General features: G+C 37.8%; 1 protein-coding gene across 2 annotated transcripts; it reads right to left on the bottom strand.

Moving 5' to 3' along the window:
* Positions 1–2,664: 2,664 nt before the first annotated feature.
* LOC148720961 (melanocortin receptor 5-like) lies at positions 2,665–8,714 on the bottom strand. 2 transcript variants are annotated; one of them, XM_088739768.1, is made up of 3 exons: positions 7,971–8,714; positions 3,603–3,681; positions 2,665–3,360 (listed from the first exon to the last, which is right to left on the bottom strand). In XM_088739768.1, the coding sequence occupies exons 1-3, from the start codon at positions 8,712–8,714 to the stop codon at positions 3,239–3,241; spliced, it is 945 nt and encodes a 314-aa protein (XP_088595894.1). In that variant the 3' UTR covers positions 2,665–3,238. The 2 variants fall into 2 exon arrangements, with proteins under 2 accessions (XP_088595894.1, XP_088595895.1); XM_088739769.1 differs by lacking the exons at positions 2,665–3,360; positions 3,603–3,681 and having other exon boundaries at positions 7,754–8,714.
* Between the last annotated feature and the right edge of the window lie 7,109 nt (positions 8,715–15,823).

The raw sequence follows: 15,823 nt of genomic DNA, 5'->3' as shown, positions 1-15,823 counted from the left end.
AGCATATCAAAGAAAGTTCCCTTATTCATATTGTATTTTCAAACAGTATTATAGCTGACGTGTTTTGTGCTTACCAAGGGATTTGACTTAAGTGCTAATTCGTATTTAAATTCAGCTTTGGTAATTGATTGATATATACAGTTGAGAGCCGTCCACATATAATTGCTTAGTAGTTTAGCTGAGGTCGCTATTTGGAATAAAGAATTAAACAAATTTCGATTCCACGTTGGTTTAACATTAAGTTGAGAACTTTTTCCATTTTCAGCTTGCCGAGTCTGATAATTATTAGTGTCAACTTACCACACAAACAATATGGCACTTAATAAGATTCCTATCAACTTAAGTTGATCCAAGTAAAGAGGGTCTGTTTGTCGCACTGTGCAATGGGAGGAGAAATATTAAAAGATGTCTCTACAATTGCCCCTTATTGTTATTTCATACCTGGTGTAATTGACAAGTTCAATAGGCTAAATTTATATCTCATATCTAAGATAATTACTTATAATTTGTTGGCGAAAGGAGAAGAACAAATAGAAAATGTAAAAGAATGAAACGGCAGCAATTCTTTGTTCTTTTGTTTTCACGCCACGTGCGAAATTTGCAAGAAGGTATCGCGCTTCATACATTCCTCATACAACACACCTAGTCGGCATATTTCGAACAATATCGACGACAACCTTCCCAAACAAGTGAAAATGTGTCAAATGCAGACTTTCGTGTTCTCGATTTGACACCACATTACCCGCTAGAGCCATTCCTCTTTAAACTCGGCCGTAGGGCAAGATGGCGGCCGATTTTCCGTATTTTGACTGGGCACAGAAAATTAAAGATTTGAGCAAATTAAAAAATTTTTGCACAGAAATACTCCAAAAAATACGCTTATTTCGTTAAGCGAAAAAAAAAAAAATTCTGAGTTTAGGTGCACTTTAAAGTACCGGTGGGTATATACACAAGCAACGAAACCACTCTGCATATTCAAAAGCATTACGGACATTTTTCTGATGACAAAACAAGCTCGAGACTAAAGGTGAACCAATACAACTCGATAAGAAGTACCTCGAAACACTCTCACAAACTACTCTTCGAAGTTTTATCCAATACTTTTATATTGCTAAAAGAAGATTAATTAAACATGTATGCTTATCTTTCTTCAAATATGCCTTGTCGTATTCTTGATCATTGGTAGCTAATTCTCTTTAAATTCTACCTTACTTTTAGTTTTCTTCGTTAAAAAAGGCTTTCTAGTTTACACAACAAACCATTTTGTGTTAATGATTACCCGATTAGAAGCAAGAGCCTCAGAGGGCTTTGCGTCACGTAAATCAACGTAAGGAAACATAAACTAAGGAAAATATTCACAACGTAACAAAACATAAATTAACGAGTAAAATATTCACAACAGACTATGTAAAAACCTTGAACAACAATATTTCTAATAACATACTTGACGTGACTTCATCACTCTCAGCATTGAGAGCACGAATAAAAATACAACTCGAGAAAGATCTAACTCCGCGCCGTGGACAGCAAAGTGCTTGTCTGATTGTCTGCCTCACTGCTTGTCTTACTTCACTGATCTTTCAGCAGTAAAGAAATGGATTTAACGTCGAGTTAATGTAAACGAAGAAAACTGCTACTTCCCTAATGACCACGCCCACTAACGACTACTGAAGCCCTACTTCCTTAGGAGAGTTCACGATTAGAATTCCCCACCAGCGTTTACGCAGTTAAAATGCGTCGGAAGTTCTTTTTTGTGTCAGGAAACGCCCTCAACCTGCGAGATACCTTAGTTAAGAAATAAACTATAGGGTAGAAATGGAGACATCTGTCATTAAAATTTCATTGGCTGGATGCTTATCAAGTGTTCATATCATTTTTTAGGAGTCAGTTGAAATTTGAATCATTGCAGCCTTAGCAAGCAAAATAAACTATTTAAGCTGGCGATTGCACTCAGTCTCGGAAAAGTTGACTTTTTTTACAATTTCCGAACTCATCAAACTATTTAAATTGAAATTTTCGTCACAGCTACGAACTTGTTTTAAAATATTTGAATTTACCTGAGTATTTCAGTAATTGCGCTTTCGAGCTTTTCTCTCTCGGCTATGTTTCTGACTAGTACTTGAAACGAAATAGTTAACAAAAACATCGATTACGCCAGTAAACCATTTCTGTTTCTACAATTTGTTTTTTCGTTCTCTGGTTTTTCTCCCCTTTCGCCGGCGAACTCACCAGTAGTGATTACCCCGGATAATGACAAGCCAAAGGAAGTCTAGTAGACCCTAGATCCGATTTGTTCACAATCAGACGAGTAAAATACCTTCGTGTTAGGTAAACTTTCATGTAAAAGGAAAGTTATTGAATTTTCTTCCTGTGATTGTCTACAGTGATGAGCGATTCTCGTTTGGTAATTTTGACAGTTATTTTCCATTATTGAAATAAACACAACTATTTATTGATCGAGGTGGTAAATAAAAGCCCGGGATAGGTTGTCAAAATTTATTACTGACTTGAAGAACAATTTATTACTTACTACTTTTTACCATTATTATCATAACTTATAAACCTTTGGTTTTGGTAAGTTTCGACTTTAGCAACTCTTAGCCACCTTTCAAGCTCGACTGCAAAATTACTGCATGCTTCATATTATGCACTGAAGAACGAATCAGTTCAGAAGCGCGAACAAAAGATGGTGTATTGTATTCAAGGTCATCCCTTCTTGGATTGCGAAACGCAATTGAAAGATACCTCAACAACCCGCCATTTAACAGGATAATTTCTATTTCAAAAGGTACAGATTTCCAAGTGTCAAACAAGCTCTTCCGGAGTCAAATAAAGCGAAACAAGCGCGAGAACAAAGGAAACACAGTACACGAAACACAAACCTCCAATTCAAGTACCTGACCTCCAAAACTTGCAGTCGTCAAATCCAGTCTGGGGAGACAATCCTTGGGGTCTTGCACGGAATATCTGGCTTCATATAACCTTGTACTGGTGTCGTTGAGGACACGAAGGTCTACTACAGTTGACGAAGCAAAGCTTCCAGTTCTTGTTAGACGACAACGGACGGGAATACGTGTCAATGACCCATGACAAGGCTACTAGCCGCTTCTTACGGGCTTTACTACAGAACAGAGCATAGTCAAGGCTTCTCTATTTGTTAAATTTAACGAGTGTTTTCATACAATAATTGTGTAATCACTTTCAGCTTTAAAAGTATTATATATGAGTCGAGGAAGACCTAACTCCATAGACAGCAGAGTGCTTGTCTGATTGTCTGCTTCACTGCTTGTCTTACTTCACTTATCTCATCGCAATAAAGGAATGGGTTTAAAGTCGAGTTAAAGTAAACTAAGACACCTGCTGCTCCCCTTAATACTAATAAGTGTGATGAATATGTTTTACTGTCAGCGATTACAATTGCCACTATAAAGGATGGTGCATAGCAAACTACCAATGCTATCTGCACCCACAGTGCACTGAACACTGCTTTTTTGGCTCGGCTGTTGTTCAACAAGATCTTGTAATTGAGCCTGGTGATAACTGAGACCCCGAAAAATCTTCATACACCAGGCGACTAAAATAACAAGGCCAGATGGCATAACTATATGGCCATAAGAAATGAGTATAGGCAATCTGATGTGTAGCACAAAGCAGTGACATTAGATACAATCCAAAAGGTAGCTACAATGATATATGTGCGTTTCAAAGTTACAATTTATCTGTAACCCGCCCTAACAGCAGGGCGACACGTCTGTCTACGCTTATGGCCGTTATCGTCATCAACGACACTCCACATAATGCACGGCTTGTGAAGAAGGTGGCGTCAAATGCGTATCGACAAAGATTCCATTGTTCGTGAACCAGAGGCACCCAAACAGTAGCATTGAGAGTGGGTGCCTCAGGGATGAGATAGCAACAACAGGAAAAAATAGAGACATCAGTATTCAGTATTCAGTATATCAGTATTTTAACAGTGCGAAAGATATCCAACTCTTTTAAGATATTCGAATTAATTTACCTCTAAATAGCTTGATGAATTTGGATAAAAGCTGATAGTTTCTAAAGAAACTGTTAGGGAGTGCGCCAAGCCTGCATGTCTAGTATACGCCTTACTTAGCACTGATTTAAGATGTATCAAACACTGCTGTCATAATTTTATTATGGCATAAAAAAAACCTCTCTCTTCTGAGGCAAAATGTCTCAAACAGTGTAGATAGTCCGCGTAAATATGAATAATTTCTTCCTTTGTTTATATTTTGCTTCCGAAAATCAATTTCGAGCGAGCGATCGAGCATGAAAAGAGAAATAATAACTTACCGTTTTCTGAAAAGGAGATCTTAAATGAAATTCTACCCAACACTACCACATTTCTTGAAGTTGAGAGGCAGTATTTAGGCTAGAAAATATTCTTCAGCGTTTCGTGACTTCATAAACAGTTGTTTTGTTTTTTTTCTTAATGTCTTTTTGTAATTGCATCTGAAGACAGATATTGTTAAAAGGCTGATAGTTTCGAAAGAAACTGTTTGGGGCTGCGTCGGTGGGAGTAACGAAATAATTTGGATTTATCAACAAAGTTGAAATGGTAAATTGGCCACCGTAATGATTACAAAAGCTGACGTTTCGAGCGTTAGCCCTTCGTCGGAGCGAATAGAGGAATTGTGGGTTGTGTGTGCTTTTAAAGGCAGAAAATGGAGCTACGTTATTGGTGGGTGCATGGCAACGAGAAAAACATGAATAAATTAGTGGAATGAAAAGCGTTCATTGATCCCTGTGGGATTGAGACTGCCGGTTTGAAAGATGAGCTTTTGTTCAAGATTTTTACGGCTTTCCGTGCCACCTAAGTGCAAGGAAAGACCGCAGATTGCCATATGTTGCTTAGAATAATTAGGTAAATTAAAATGTCTAGCGACTGGTTTAGATGTGTCCTTGTCATTCTTTTCCACGTCTCGAAGGTGTTCTCGGAATCGGTCACCTAGTCTTCTGCCCGTTTCGCCGATGTATATCTTTTTGCAATAAGTGCAAGTTATGCAATAGATTACATTAGCGGAGGTGCACGTGAAGTGATCGGTGATCTTAATGGATCGTTTAGGTCCCGATATTTTATCAGTGCTGTGAATGAAAGGACACGTTTTGCATCGCGCACGAGCGCATTTAGAAGTGCCTGGTTGCTCATTAGTCTGAAAAGAACTTCTGACCAAAAAATTGCCCAAGTTTTTGTCGCGTTTGAATGAAATGAGCGGAGGCTGCGAAAAGATTTTCGGAAGATATTGTTACCTTGACAGCACCTGCTAGGTCACGATCACGTAAAGCTGACTTTGTTTAATTACACTTACCCAGAAACTTGAATACTCGACGTGAAAAGTTATTAAGTCGGAAACTATTTGAACGCAGACTTCGTAAATGACAGCCCATTACCGGCTTTTTTTCTTCGCGCCTCACATCCGACCAAAATTGGAAACGGAGACAATCACTCGACAGGTACGAAATACCACATAAACAAATTAATGCTTTGGGCCATTCCACTTATTTTCCTTCAAAACTCAACCATGCCCTCCCATCAAGCTATTAAAATTATTTAGAATTATCCCTCTAACAAATCATTCAGTCACGTGTATGAGGGCGTGATGGCGCTTTTGTAATTATTTCCTCAATTTGACAGTACTTGGGATGAGGTAAAAGCTTGCTTGTTACATGTACACAAGCTTTCATGCGTGCGGCAGGTGCTTGTACCCTAACATTCTTCCTGTGCCGTAGAATCTTCACAAACATTCTGTTTTAATAACAAAATCAAGAAGCTAGAGTCGCTCTCGGCTATCGCCTCGCGCGACTCTTCCGCTTCTTTCGTGCTTAGCAACCTCCCGCGTGCATCATAACTCAATAGAGTACGCTGTGGTGTTTACCATTTGTTAAATATGTGCGCTTCAAAGCTACGATATGTTTGTATTTCAGCTCCAACAGCAAGGTAAGAGATCTGTCCACGCTTAGCTTATGGCCGTCATAGTCAATAAATACACCAAACATACGCTTGTTATGAAAGTTGCCTCTGATGTGTATCGACAAAAAACCCATCGTTCACGAACCACAGACATCCCATACGTAGCAGCAAGAGACTGGCTAACAAGGTCAAACAACAGATCAGTCGCTGCCAGACAACGGTACAATATAACTCTATTGAAACGAAGAAAAAAAGGAGTACTTTTAGATGATGATGATGATGATGATGATGATGAACTTTATTCATGTGTCAATGTATTTAGCTGACGCTAATTGGGGACACAACGTAGATGAATAACGTAATTAATGATAAGAAATAAGCTATAGATTATATAACGTAAGGGATACAAGTTACGCACGCGGAGCAACGTAGATGAATAACCTAATTAATTATAAGAAATAAGCTATAGATTATATAACCTAAGGTACAAATTACGCACGCGGAGCAATTCTTACCATTTATCAGTTCGGTAGGATCCTTACGTCTAATATGGAACTTAAACCTAGAGAGGCTACTAATTTCAGTGATTTTTTTTTCAGTTTGTTCCATAGAAATGGTCCAAGATATCTAAGAGAGTGTTTACCATACAATACAGAATTAAACCTAGGCATATAAACATTTTGATTTCTTAAATTATATTTACAAGACTTAGGACTATAAATGTCACAAATGAAATCAGGAACTAGCCTATATTTAACCTTATACATAAGTATAACTATATCTTGCAATCTCCTATTAAGAAGGGTAGGTAGTTTAGCACGATCTAATAAGCTCATTTACGTTTCTGGATGTGAACTATAGACTATCCTCAGTGCTCGCTCTTGAATTCTTTCAACTTTCCTTGCATCCGACGCCCTACAGAAATGCCATATGAGATATGGCATAATAGCAGTTTTATATAGTAATAGTTTAGTCTCCGTAGTAACCAAGTTTCTCAACCTGGCGAGAACGCCCACCTTTTGACTGGCCTTCTTGCATAATTCGCTAATATGTTTGCTAAAAATTAGATTCTCGTCGAAGTTCACGCCCTCGTGTAATGCCTAACTGCGTGCCTGCGGTATTCTGAACCGAAGATCTACATGTCATTATGCGCACTTCATTATTTTGCGATTGAGTGATTGTAATGTGATCGTTATTTCGATTTCTTTTTTCTTTTTTGCGTTATCTTGAAACGCTACACTCGGATTAAAGGTGAAAGCTACAAGAACCTTTTCATCATAATGGTCTCCTGTAGCAACGGCATTCTGATCCCGGTCGAAACCCGATCAAAATAAGAGAATAAATTTGATTTTCTCCGGCTGTAATTTCAGTAAATTTGTCTTTGGCTAAAGATTGTTACTTTAAAGACAACTCTATGAGAAACAGTGATAATCATGGTTAAGTTTGATTTAAAAAAAAGTAAATTGATTTAAGGATTACCACATGATAAAAATGTTGATCTCGCTTACCGGCTGACTTGTAAACCGGCTCTTACAGCAAACTGCCTACTTTTTGAAGCTGAAAAGTCTCTCCTAAATCTTTATTTGACTAACGCTGTTTTTAAAAAGATAGGAAAAAAATCCCATCTCCTATCTACCTCTCAAGAACATGTTTCTATCCGTTTGCAATACGTTGTTTATCATCAGGAATGCCAACCAGAGACTTTCCTCTACTTTAATACATTCAGTAAAATGAGTTTTTTTTACTCGACTTCTCCTTAGCTGTTCTCGATGGAACTGAAACAAGTACATTGAACTTTTCTATGCGCGATAACTGCTCGTGCAATCACATATTATTATTTCTAACTTCAGCATAGTGCTTCTCTAATAGTCTGTTTTACCGCTTGTCTTATTTCACTAATCTTCCAGCAGTAAAGAAACGGGTTTAATGTCGAGTTGAAGTAAACTAAGATACCTGCTGCTCCCCTTAATACCACTAAGTGTGATGAATATCTTTTACTTTCAGCGATTACAATTGCCACTATAAAGTATGGTGCATAACAAACAATTAATGCTAACTGCACCCACAGTGCACTGTACACTGCCTTTTTGTATCGCGCCATATTCAGTGCATTTGGTTGGCTCGGCTGTTGTTGAACACGACCTTGCACTTCTGCCTGATGACGATTGAGAGTGCGGAAAATCTTTGTGTACGAGATGATTGTGATAACTAGACAAGATGGTATAACTATATATTCATACCAATTCGTTATATTATGATATAAATTGATGAATAAAGCAGCGACAGTGGGTATAACCCACAGGGTAGCTGCAATGATGTATGTGCGTTTTAACGTTACAATTTGTCTGTATCTCATCCCCAACAACAGGGCGAGAAGTCTGTCCACGCTTATGGCCGTCATCGTCATCAAAGACGCTCCGCATAATGCATAGCTTGTTATGTGGTATGCGTCCCTTGCGTATTGACAAAGACTCCAGTTTTCCTGAGCCAAGAATATCCAATAGGTAACATACAGAGGCTCACTAACAAGACCAACCAACAGGTCAGTTATGGCCAGACTACGATACAACAGTTTGGACGGCGGATGAAGGGAAGATTCCTTTCGAAGGGCAACAAGGATAAGGGAATTGCCAAGAAAAGCGGTCACCGAGAGGAGAATATGCACCGCTGATAACGAAACTGATTCTTGTTGAAGCCCACCAACCAAAGAGGGTGAGCAATGCTCTTCTTGAAATGTTTGAGTCTGTGATCCACCTCCCTTTAAATCTTTTGTCCTCATTATACGTTTTTCCTTGAAGTTATCTAAAAATTGCAACAAGCAAAATTTTATTTAGACCACTCCTACGAAAAAAAAGCCCTATACCTTGCTTTCATTTTAAAATCTAGAATATTGACTTCAAAAACATAGTTACCACATTTCAAATGTAGGTGAAAACTGTCTGTTTGATTAAGATACATGTCACTTTTTATCCGATCGCATCGCTGTGTTTTGCATTTATTGTCACCCGTGAGAGGAACCAGTTTCTGCGTAACTAGCAGCTTATTAGATCCCTTCTAATTTCCCTGGACTTTTTCGCCATAAAGTCTTTATTAAAAAGAACAGAACGTAACCATAAGTAATATCAATAATTGTAAGTCTTGAATGCCGCGATCTTTTCGGTTGTTGTTGTCGTTTTTTTTTTTCTATATGAAAGAGTGCGACCAACGTTCTACACCTGGAAAGCCCTTCACATGAAAAAAATAAGAAGTTTTATTCCCAAATAAAGGTGTTTGCCAAACCTGCATCTCTAGTGTAGGTCTTACTTAGTATTTAAGACATACCAGGCATTTTTGGCACTGGTGTCATAATTTGACTATGGCATAAGCAAAAACTCTCTCTTCTGAAGCAAAATGTCTCAAACAATGCAGATAGTACGCGTAAATATAAAATATTTCTTGCTTTGTTTATAGCTTGCTTCCGAAAATCAATTTCTAGCAAGCGACCGAGCATGAAAAGAGAAATAATAACTTACCGTTTTCTGAAAAGGAGATTTTAAATGGAATTCTGCCTGACTGCTACATTTGTTGAAGTCGAGAGACAATATTTAGGCTAGAAAATATTCTCCAGCATTTCATAAACAATTGTTTTTTTTTTTTTCTAATGCCTTTTTGCAATTGAATCTGAAGAGAGATATTTTTTCCTTGACAGCACCTGCCAGGCCACGATCACGTAAACCTCACTCTGTTTAATTACACTTACCCAGAAACGTCCTCAGCAACGTTCACCCATGTATTAAATAATGCTTATTCTGTTACAAGAGATACCAATTTCTTCCCAGTAGCTTTAAATATCACCATTTATGAATTTCAACAGGTAATGCTATGTCATATTATCCCGTCTATAAACTCTAAAAGATCCCTCCATAGATCCACTGAATATCTTTATTTTGCAGCATCATGAACGATAGAAATATTCTTTCCCGCAAGGAAGATTTTCTTGCAATTTATCTTTCATAATTGGTGAGGCAGGGATCTTTATCACCTAAAATTGTTCTGCGTCAAAACTACGTGTCTATCCCACTGGTTAACTTTAATTTTCGAATGAATTTGCACCACCAGGTAGAAATATAAAACTTTGTGCTTTTACACCATAGTGCAAAAGCTACCAATACTAAGAAAAAGTGTCCTTGGTAGGATAAATAATAAATTTTTGGTATCAGCTTTCATTTATAAAGACCTTTAAAATGATGATCAGCTTCAGGAAGCTGAACTCGAATATTCGACATGAAACGTTAATAAATCGGAAACTATTTGAACGCAGACTTCGTAAATGACAGCCCCTTACTGGGTTTTTTCTTTGCGCCTCATATCCGACGAAAATTGGAAACGGAGACAATTACTCGACAGGTACGAAATGCTACATAACCAAATTAATGCTTTAGGCTATTTCACTTATTTTCCTTTAAAATTCAACCATGCACTCCCGTGAAGCTATTGTTATCCCGTGAAGCTATTGTACATTGTTTAGGATTATCCCTCTAAAAAGTCATTTCAGTCACGTGGGAGAGGGCATGATGGTACGAATCAAACATATAGGTGGTTTCAAAAAGGTTGTCTGCGGACAATCTCTGGTTGAATCTCTAAAAATTAGATAACAAATGTCAAAAGTCCTTTAACTCCTGGACAAAGTGATTGTCCATTTGTTTGCTTTGCTGTTTGTCTTATCACCTATCTTCCAGCAGTAAAGAAACGGGTTTAGTGTCAAGTTAAAGAAAACTAAGCAACTTGCTATTTTCCCTAAGTGTCCCTGTCTGAGAAAGTGTTCCAGGGGCCAAAAGTGGTAGTCAACCGATTTGGCTGAAACTTAGCACAGAAGTTGAGTGTGACAAGATATTTCAAAAGCCTCTTTCGCTCACTTCTCTGACTGTTTGTTCTGGAGTTTCAGGAGGGGGTTCCATCTGTGGCCTATGGTGCACCAAGCATTCACCCTGCTAGGTGGCATTTTCAAATTGCTGTAAAACTTCATTGGTAAATTGTGCTGCCAAATGAATTTCACCATGTACTCTGCTATAGTGGGGCTTTTACTTCATAAGTGTAACTTTGTTCTCAAACGATTAGACAGAGAGGGGCTGGGGCTAAAGTTAGGTCAAATTTGAGGTCTCCTTCTCCGTTCCCCTGACTAGTTTCGAGCCTGCAATGCAGTCGGCCGCTCAAGCTGAAAGTAGCACCTTGTACGCATGGACGCACAGTCATAACCTATCAAATTTTGGTAATTCCACCAACTTTTTTCTGCTTGATGGGTTACTGTTTTTACTACCTTTTTCTATGAGTATGGGCTCCGCTAAAAATTGCAGCAAGGAATGTTTAATTTAGACTTCACCCACACTTCCAAACCTTAATTTGGTACCAAGATCCAAATAAACTGAAGGCAGTGTTTCTTGTTTTGAAATGCAGATGAAAAGTGTCTGTTTTGTAAAGATACATGTTACTTTTTATCTAATTGTATGGCTGGGTTTTGCTTTTATTTTAGAGAATCCAATTTCTCAGTAATTCGCAGCTTATACGATTCTGTAAAATTACCTAGACTGCTCCACCATAATGTATGTTTGCCTTAAAAATGAAAAAAAACAACAACAATAATAAATTTAGGAAACAAAATGCGATCGTTATTGCGATTTCCCATTCTTTTGTATGTTATCTTATAACGCTACACACGGATTTAAGGCAAAAGCTACAAGAACATTCCCATCATAATGGTCTCTTGTGACAACAGCATTGTGATCCTGGTCGAAACTTGATCGTTATAAGGGAATAAATTTGATTTTCTTCTGTTATAGTTTCTCAATAACATGTTTCTATCCGTTTGCAAGACGTTTGCAAGACGTTTTTTATCATAAGAATGCCAGCCAGAGACGTTTCTCTACTATAGTACAGTCAGTAAAATGAGTTTTTTATTTTCTCGACTTTTCCTTGGCTGTTCTCAATGGAACTGAAACAAGTACATTGAATTTTTCAAGGCACGATTACTGCTCATGCAATCACATATTATCATTTCTAACCTCAGCATAGTGCATCTCTTATTGTCTGCTTTACCGCTTGTCTTATCTCACTAATCTTCCAGCAGTAAGCAAATGGGTTTAATGTCGAGTTAAAGTAAACTAAGACAACAGCTAGTTTCCATATTACTACTAAGTGTGACGAATGTGTTTTACTGTCTGCGATTACAACTACCATCATTGAGTATGGTGCATAACAAATTACTAATGCTAACTGCACCGACAAAGCACTGTACACTGCCTTTTTGTATCGGGCTATGTTCAGTGCATTCAGTTGGCCCGGCTGTTGTTGAAAACGACCTTCTACTTGTGCCTGATTACGATTAAGAGTGCGGAAAATCTTTGTAAACGAGATGATTCTGATACCTAGGCAAAATGGTATAGATATATATACAGACCAATGCGTTATACGATGATCTAACTTGAAGCATGTAGCAGCGACAGTGGACATAACCCAGATAGTAGCTATAATGATGTATGTGCGTTTCAACGTTACAATTTGTCTGTAGCTCAGCCCCATCAACAGGGCGAGAAGTCTGTCCACGCTTATGGCTGTCATCGTCATCAAAGACACTCCACATAATGCATAGCTTGCTATGTACGCTGCGTTGCTTGCGTATTGACAAAGACTCCAGTTTTCCTCAGCCAAGAATATCCAATAAGTAACATAGAGAGGCTCACTAACAAGACCAACCAACAGGTCAGTTATGGCCAGACTACGATACAACAGTTTGGACGGCGGATGAAGGGAAGATTCCTTTCGAAGGGCAACAAGGATAAGGGAATTCCCAAGAAAATCGGTCACCGAGAGGAGAATGTGCACCGCTAAGAACGAAACTGATTTTTGTTCAAGCCCATCCACCAAAGAGGGAGAGCATTGCTCTTCTTGAAATATTTGAAGTTGTGATCCACCTCCTTTTAAATCTATTGTCGTCATTATAGCGAAGCTTAGTAAACGTTCGTTTCCTTTTTCCTTGAATTTATCTAAAATTGCAACATGCAACATTTCTTTTAGAATACTCCTATGCACCAAAACCACCTATAACTTCCTTTGATTTTAAGATCCAGAATATTGACTTCAAAAACAGTTACCACATTTTAAATGTGGTTGAAAACTGTCTTTTTATGAAGATGCATATCACTTTTTATCCCATTGTATCGCTGTGTTTTGCATTTTTTGTCATCCTTGCGAGGAACCAGTTTCTGCGTAACTAGCAGCTTATTAGATTCCTTATAAGTTCTCTGGACTTTTTCGCCATAAGTTACATTTTACTTAAAAGTCTTTATTAAAAAGAACAGAACGTAACCATAAGTGATATCATTAATTTTAAGCCTTGAATGGTGCGATCTTTTCCTTTGTTTGTTTTTTCTATATGAAAGAGTGCTACCAAACTTCTACACCGGGAAAGCTTCTCAGCAAAGTGCCTTCACATGAAAAAAACAGGAAGTTTTATCATCTTATAAAGGTTTTTGCCAAACCTACATGTCTAGTGCAGGTCTTCCTTAGCATTTAAGACATACCAGACGTTTGTGAAACTGTGTCAGTTCTTATGGCATAAAAAAAGTATCTCTTTTGATGCAAAATGTCTCAAATAATGTAGATAATACGCGTAAATTTGAAATATTTCTTCCTTTATTTATATTCTGCTTCCGAAAATCAATTTCAAGCGAGCGATCGAGCTTAAAAAGAGAAATAATAACTTACCGTTTTCTGAAAAGGATATTTTAAATGAAATTCTACCCAACGCTATCACATTTCTTGAAGTTGAGAGACAGTATTTAGGCTAGAAAATGTTTTTTTAGCATTCCGTGACTTCATAAACAGTTGTTTTGTTTTGTTTTGTCTTTTTTTGTGATGATGATGTTAAAAATATTATTTAAAATGATGATATTATAACGAATAAAAAAATGATAACAATAATAATACTGCAGTAAATGGTTTGAACCCGGAGGTAACATTTTAAAGTGTGGTGTGATCGTCGCGGTGAGTGTAGTCCTGAGAAGGACTGTTGTCGGTGGTAGTGACTGACGTTTCGACAACCTGTGCGGAAGTCATCATCAGAGTCAAGTGAATAGTTGTTGTCAGTAGAATGTTCTTATTTCAGTTCGTGTAAAATGATTGAAGCTTGAAGTTCATTTATTTGTTTAAGCAGGTTGATTAATTGGCAGCTGTAATAGCTGATGTGAACCTGCTGTTCTAACCCACCCATCCCACCCCAGGGGAGGACATCCATCACTCAGTAATCTCGTGTGTGGGAAATTAACGTCTCCTGCCCCAACCCTGCAGGAGACGGGACCTCCATTTATTCGTCCCTATCCGAGAAGACTAGAATATCTAACCATTTCTTGATGTTATAGAAAGGTAGAAAATTCTTCTCAATTATTTTAAGACCTTGAGTGTTGGTCCGGGTCTCGAACCCTCGACCTCCCGCACTACAGTCTAGCGCTCTATCCATTGAGCTAACCGGGAGGCGGTTTTACCGTGATGTTATTGGCGGTAAGACTCAAGTGGCGTAAGTCGGTCGTGATTGGTCTGTTTCGATCCGTCAGTAAAGTTAGGTCGTTCAGTTCAGTTCGTTTGTAATGTTGATGTCGTGAATGAGTCGTTTGTATGGAGCCGGTAGAAGTTGACACCTGTTAAGGGGAGTCTGTTCTAAGTTAGAAATAAGAACTAATTAATATGATAACATTATTGATAATAATGATGAAAATAATAATAAAGATAATAATAAATACAATAAGAAAAAGAATAACAATGTTAATTATAAACTAAAAGTCATCGTACCGTTCAGTTTTACTTTGGACCTTTATTTTAATATCAAGTACTGTAATTTTAGTTTGTTATTTATAATTGACTATGGCAATTGATTGATTGATTGATTGATAGAATGATTGATGTTAGCAGGTTGGCATCAATAGAATACGGTATACAGAAACTACAGAGCAATGACTATGACAAATCATACAACTCATCACACTTTACTGAGGATTTTTACTCTGTCAATTTGAAAAAATGTAAAGTGAGAACAATTTTGAATAAATATATACGGTTTATCATATCCTTTTGTATCCTGGTAGTAAACATCGGATTAAATTAATAACCCCCCCCCCCCCCCTCTATTCAGGCCCGCCTCTTATAAGCCAAGCCCCCAAAGTACCTGAAAGAAGACGGGGGGGGCTTGATAGAGGAGTTACGGTATGTAGGACGTCTACGTTTCGATTTTTCTGTTTCACAGTGCTTGATACATTAAAGTAGAGCACGATGTATGTTGAGTTAATAAAATACGAAGATAACGCTTTCACCCTTACCTTTCAACCCGTCAATTCCATAGACAAAGTGATTGTCTAATTGTTTGCTTTGCTGCTTGTCTTACCTCAATTATCTTCCAGCAGTAAAAAAATGGGTTTAACGTCAAGTTAAAGAAAACTAAGCAACTTGCTATTTGCCTTAAGACCACTAAATATGGTGGATATCGTTTGCTATGAGCGATCACAATTTCCACTAAATTGATCGGTGCAGAGCAAACAACTAATGCTAACTGCACCCACAGTGCACTGTACACTGCCTTTTTGTATTGCGCCATGTTCAGTGCATTTGGTTTGCTCGGCTGTTGTTGAACAAGATCTTGTACTTGAGCCTGATGACGATTGAGGACGCTGAAAATCTTTCTGTACGAAGCGATTGAGACAATTATGCAAGATGGTCCAACTACACGGCCATACCAAATAGTTATACGATAATCTAAAATGTATAATAGAGCAGTGACACTGGATAGAACCCAAAAGGCAGCTAGAGTAACATATGTGCACTTCAAAGTTACAGTATGTTTGTATCTCAGCCCCAACAAGAAGG

The sequence above is a fragment of the Stylophora pistillata genome, chromosome 11 (assembly GCF_964205215.1).
Source record: "Stylophora pistillata chromosome 11, jaStyPist1.2, whole genome shotgun sequence".
In the NCBI taxonomy this organism is placed as follows: Eukaryota; Metazoa; Cnidaria; class Anthozoa; order Scleractinia; family Pocilloporidae; genus Stylophora; species Stylophora pistillata.
This window is presented reverse-complemented; position numbering and strand designations above follow the sequence as displayed.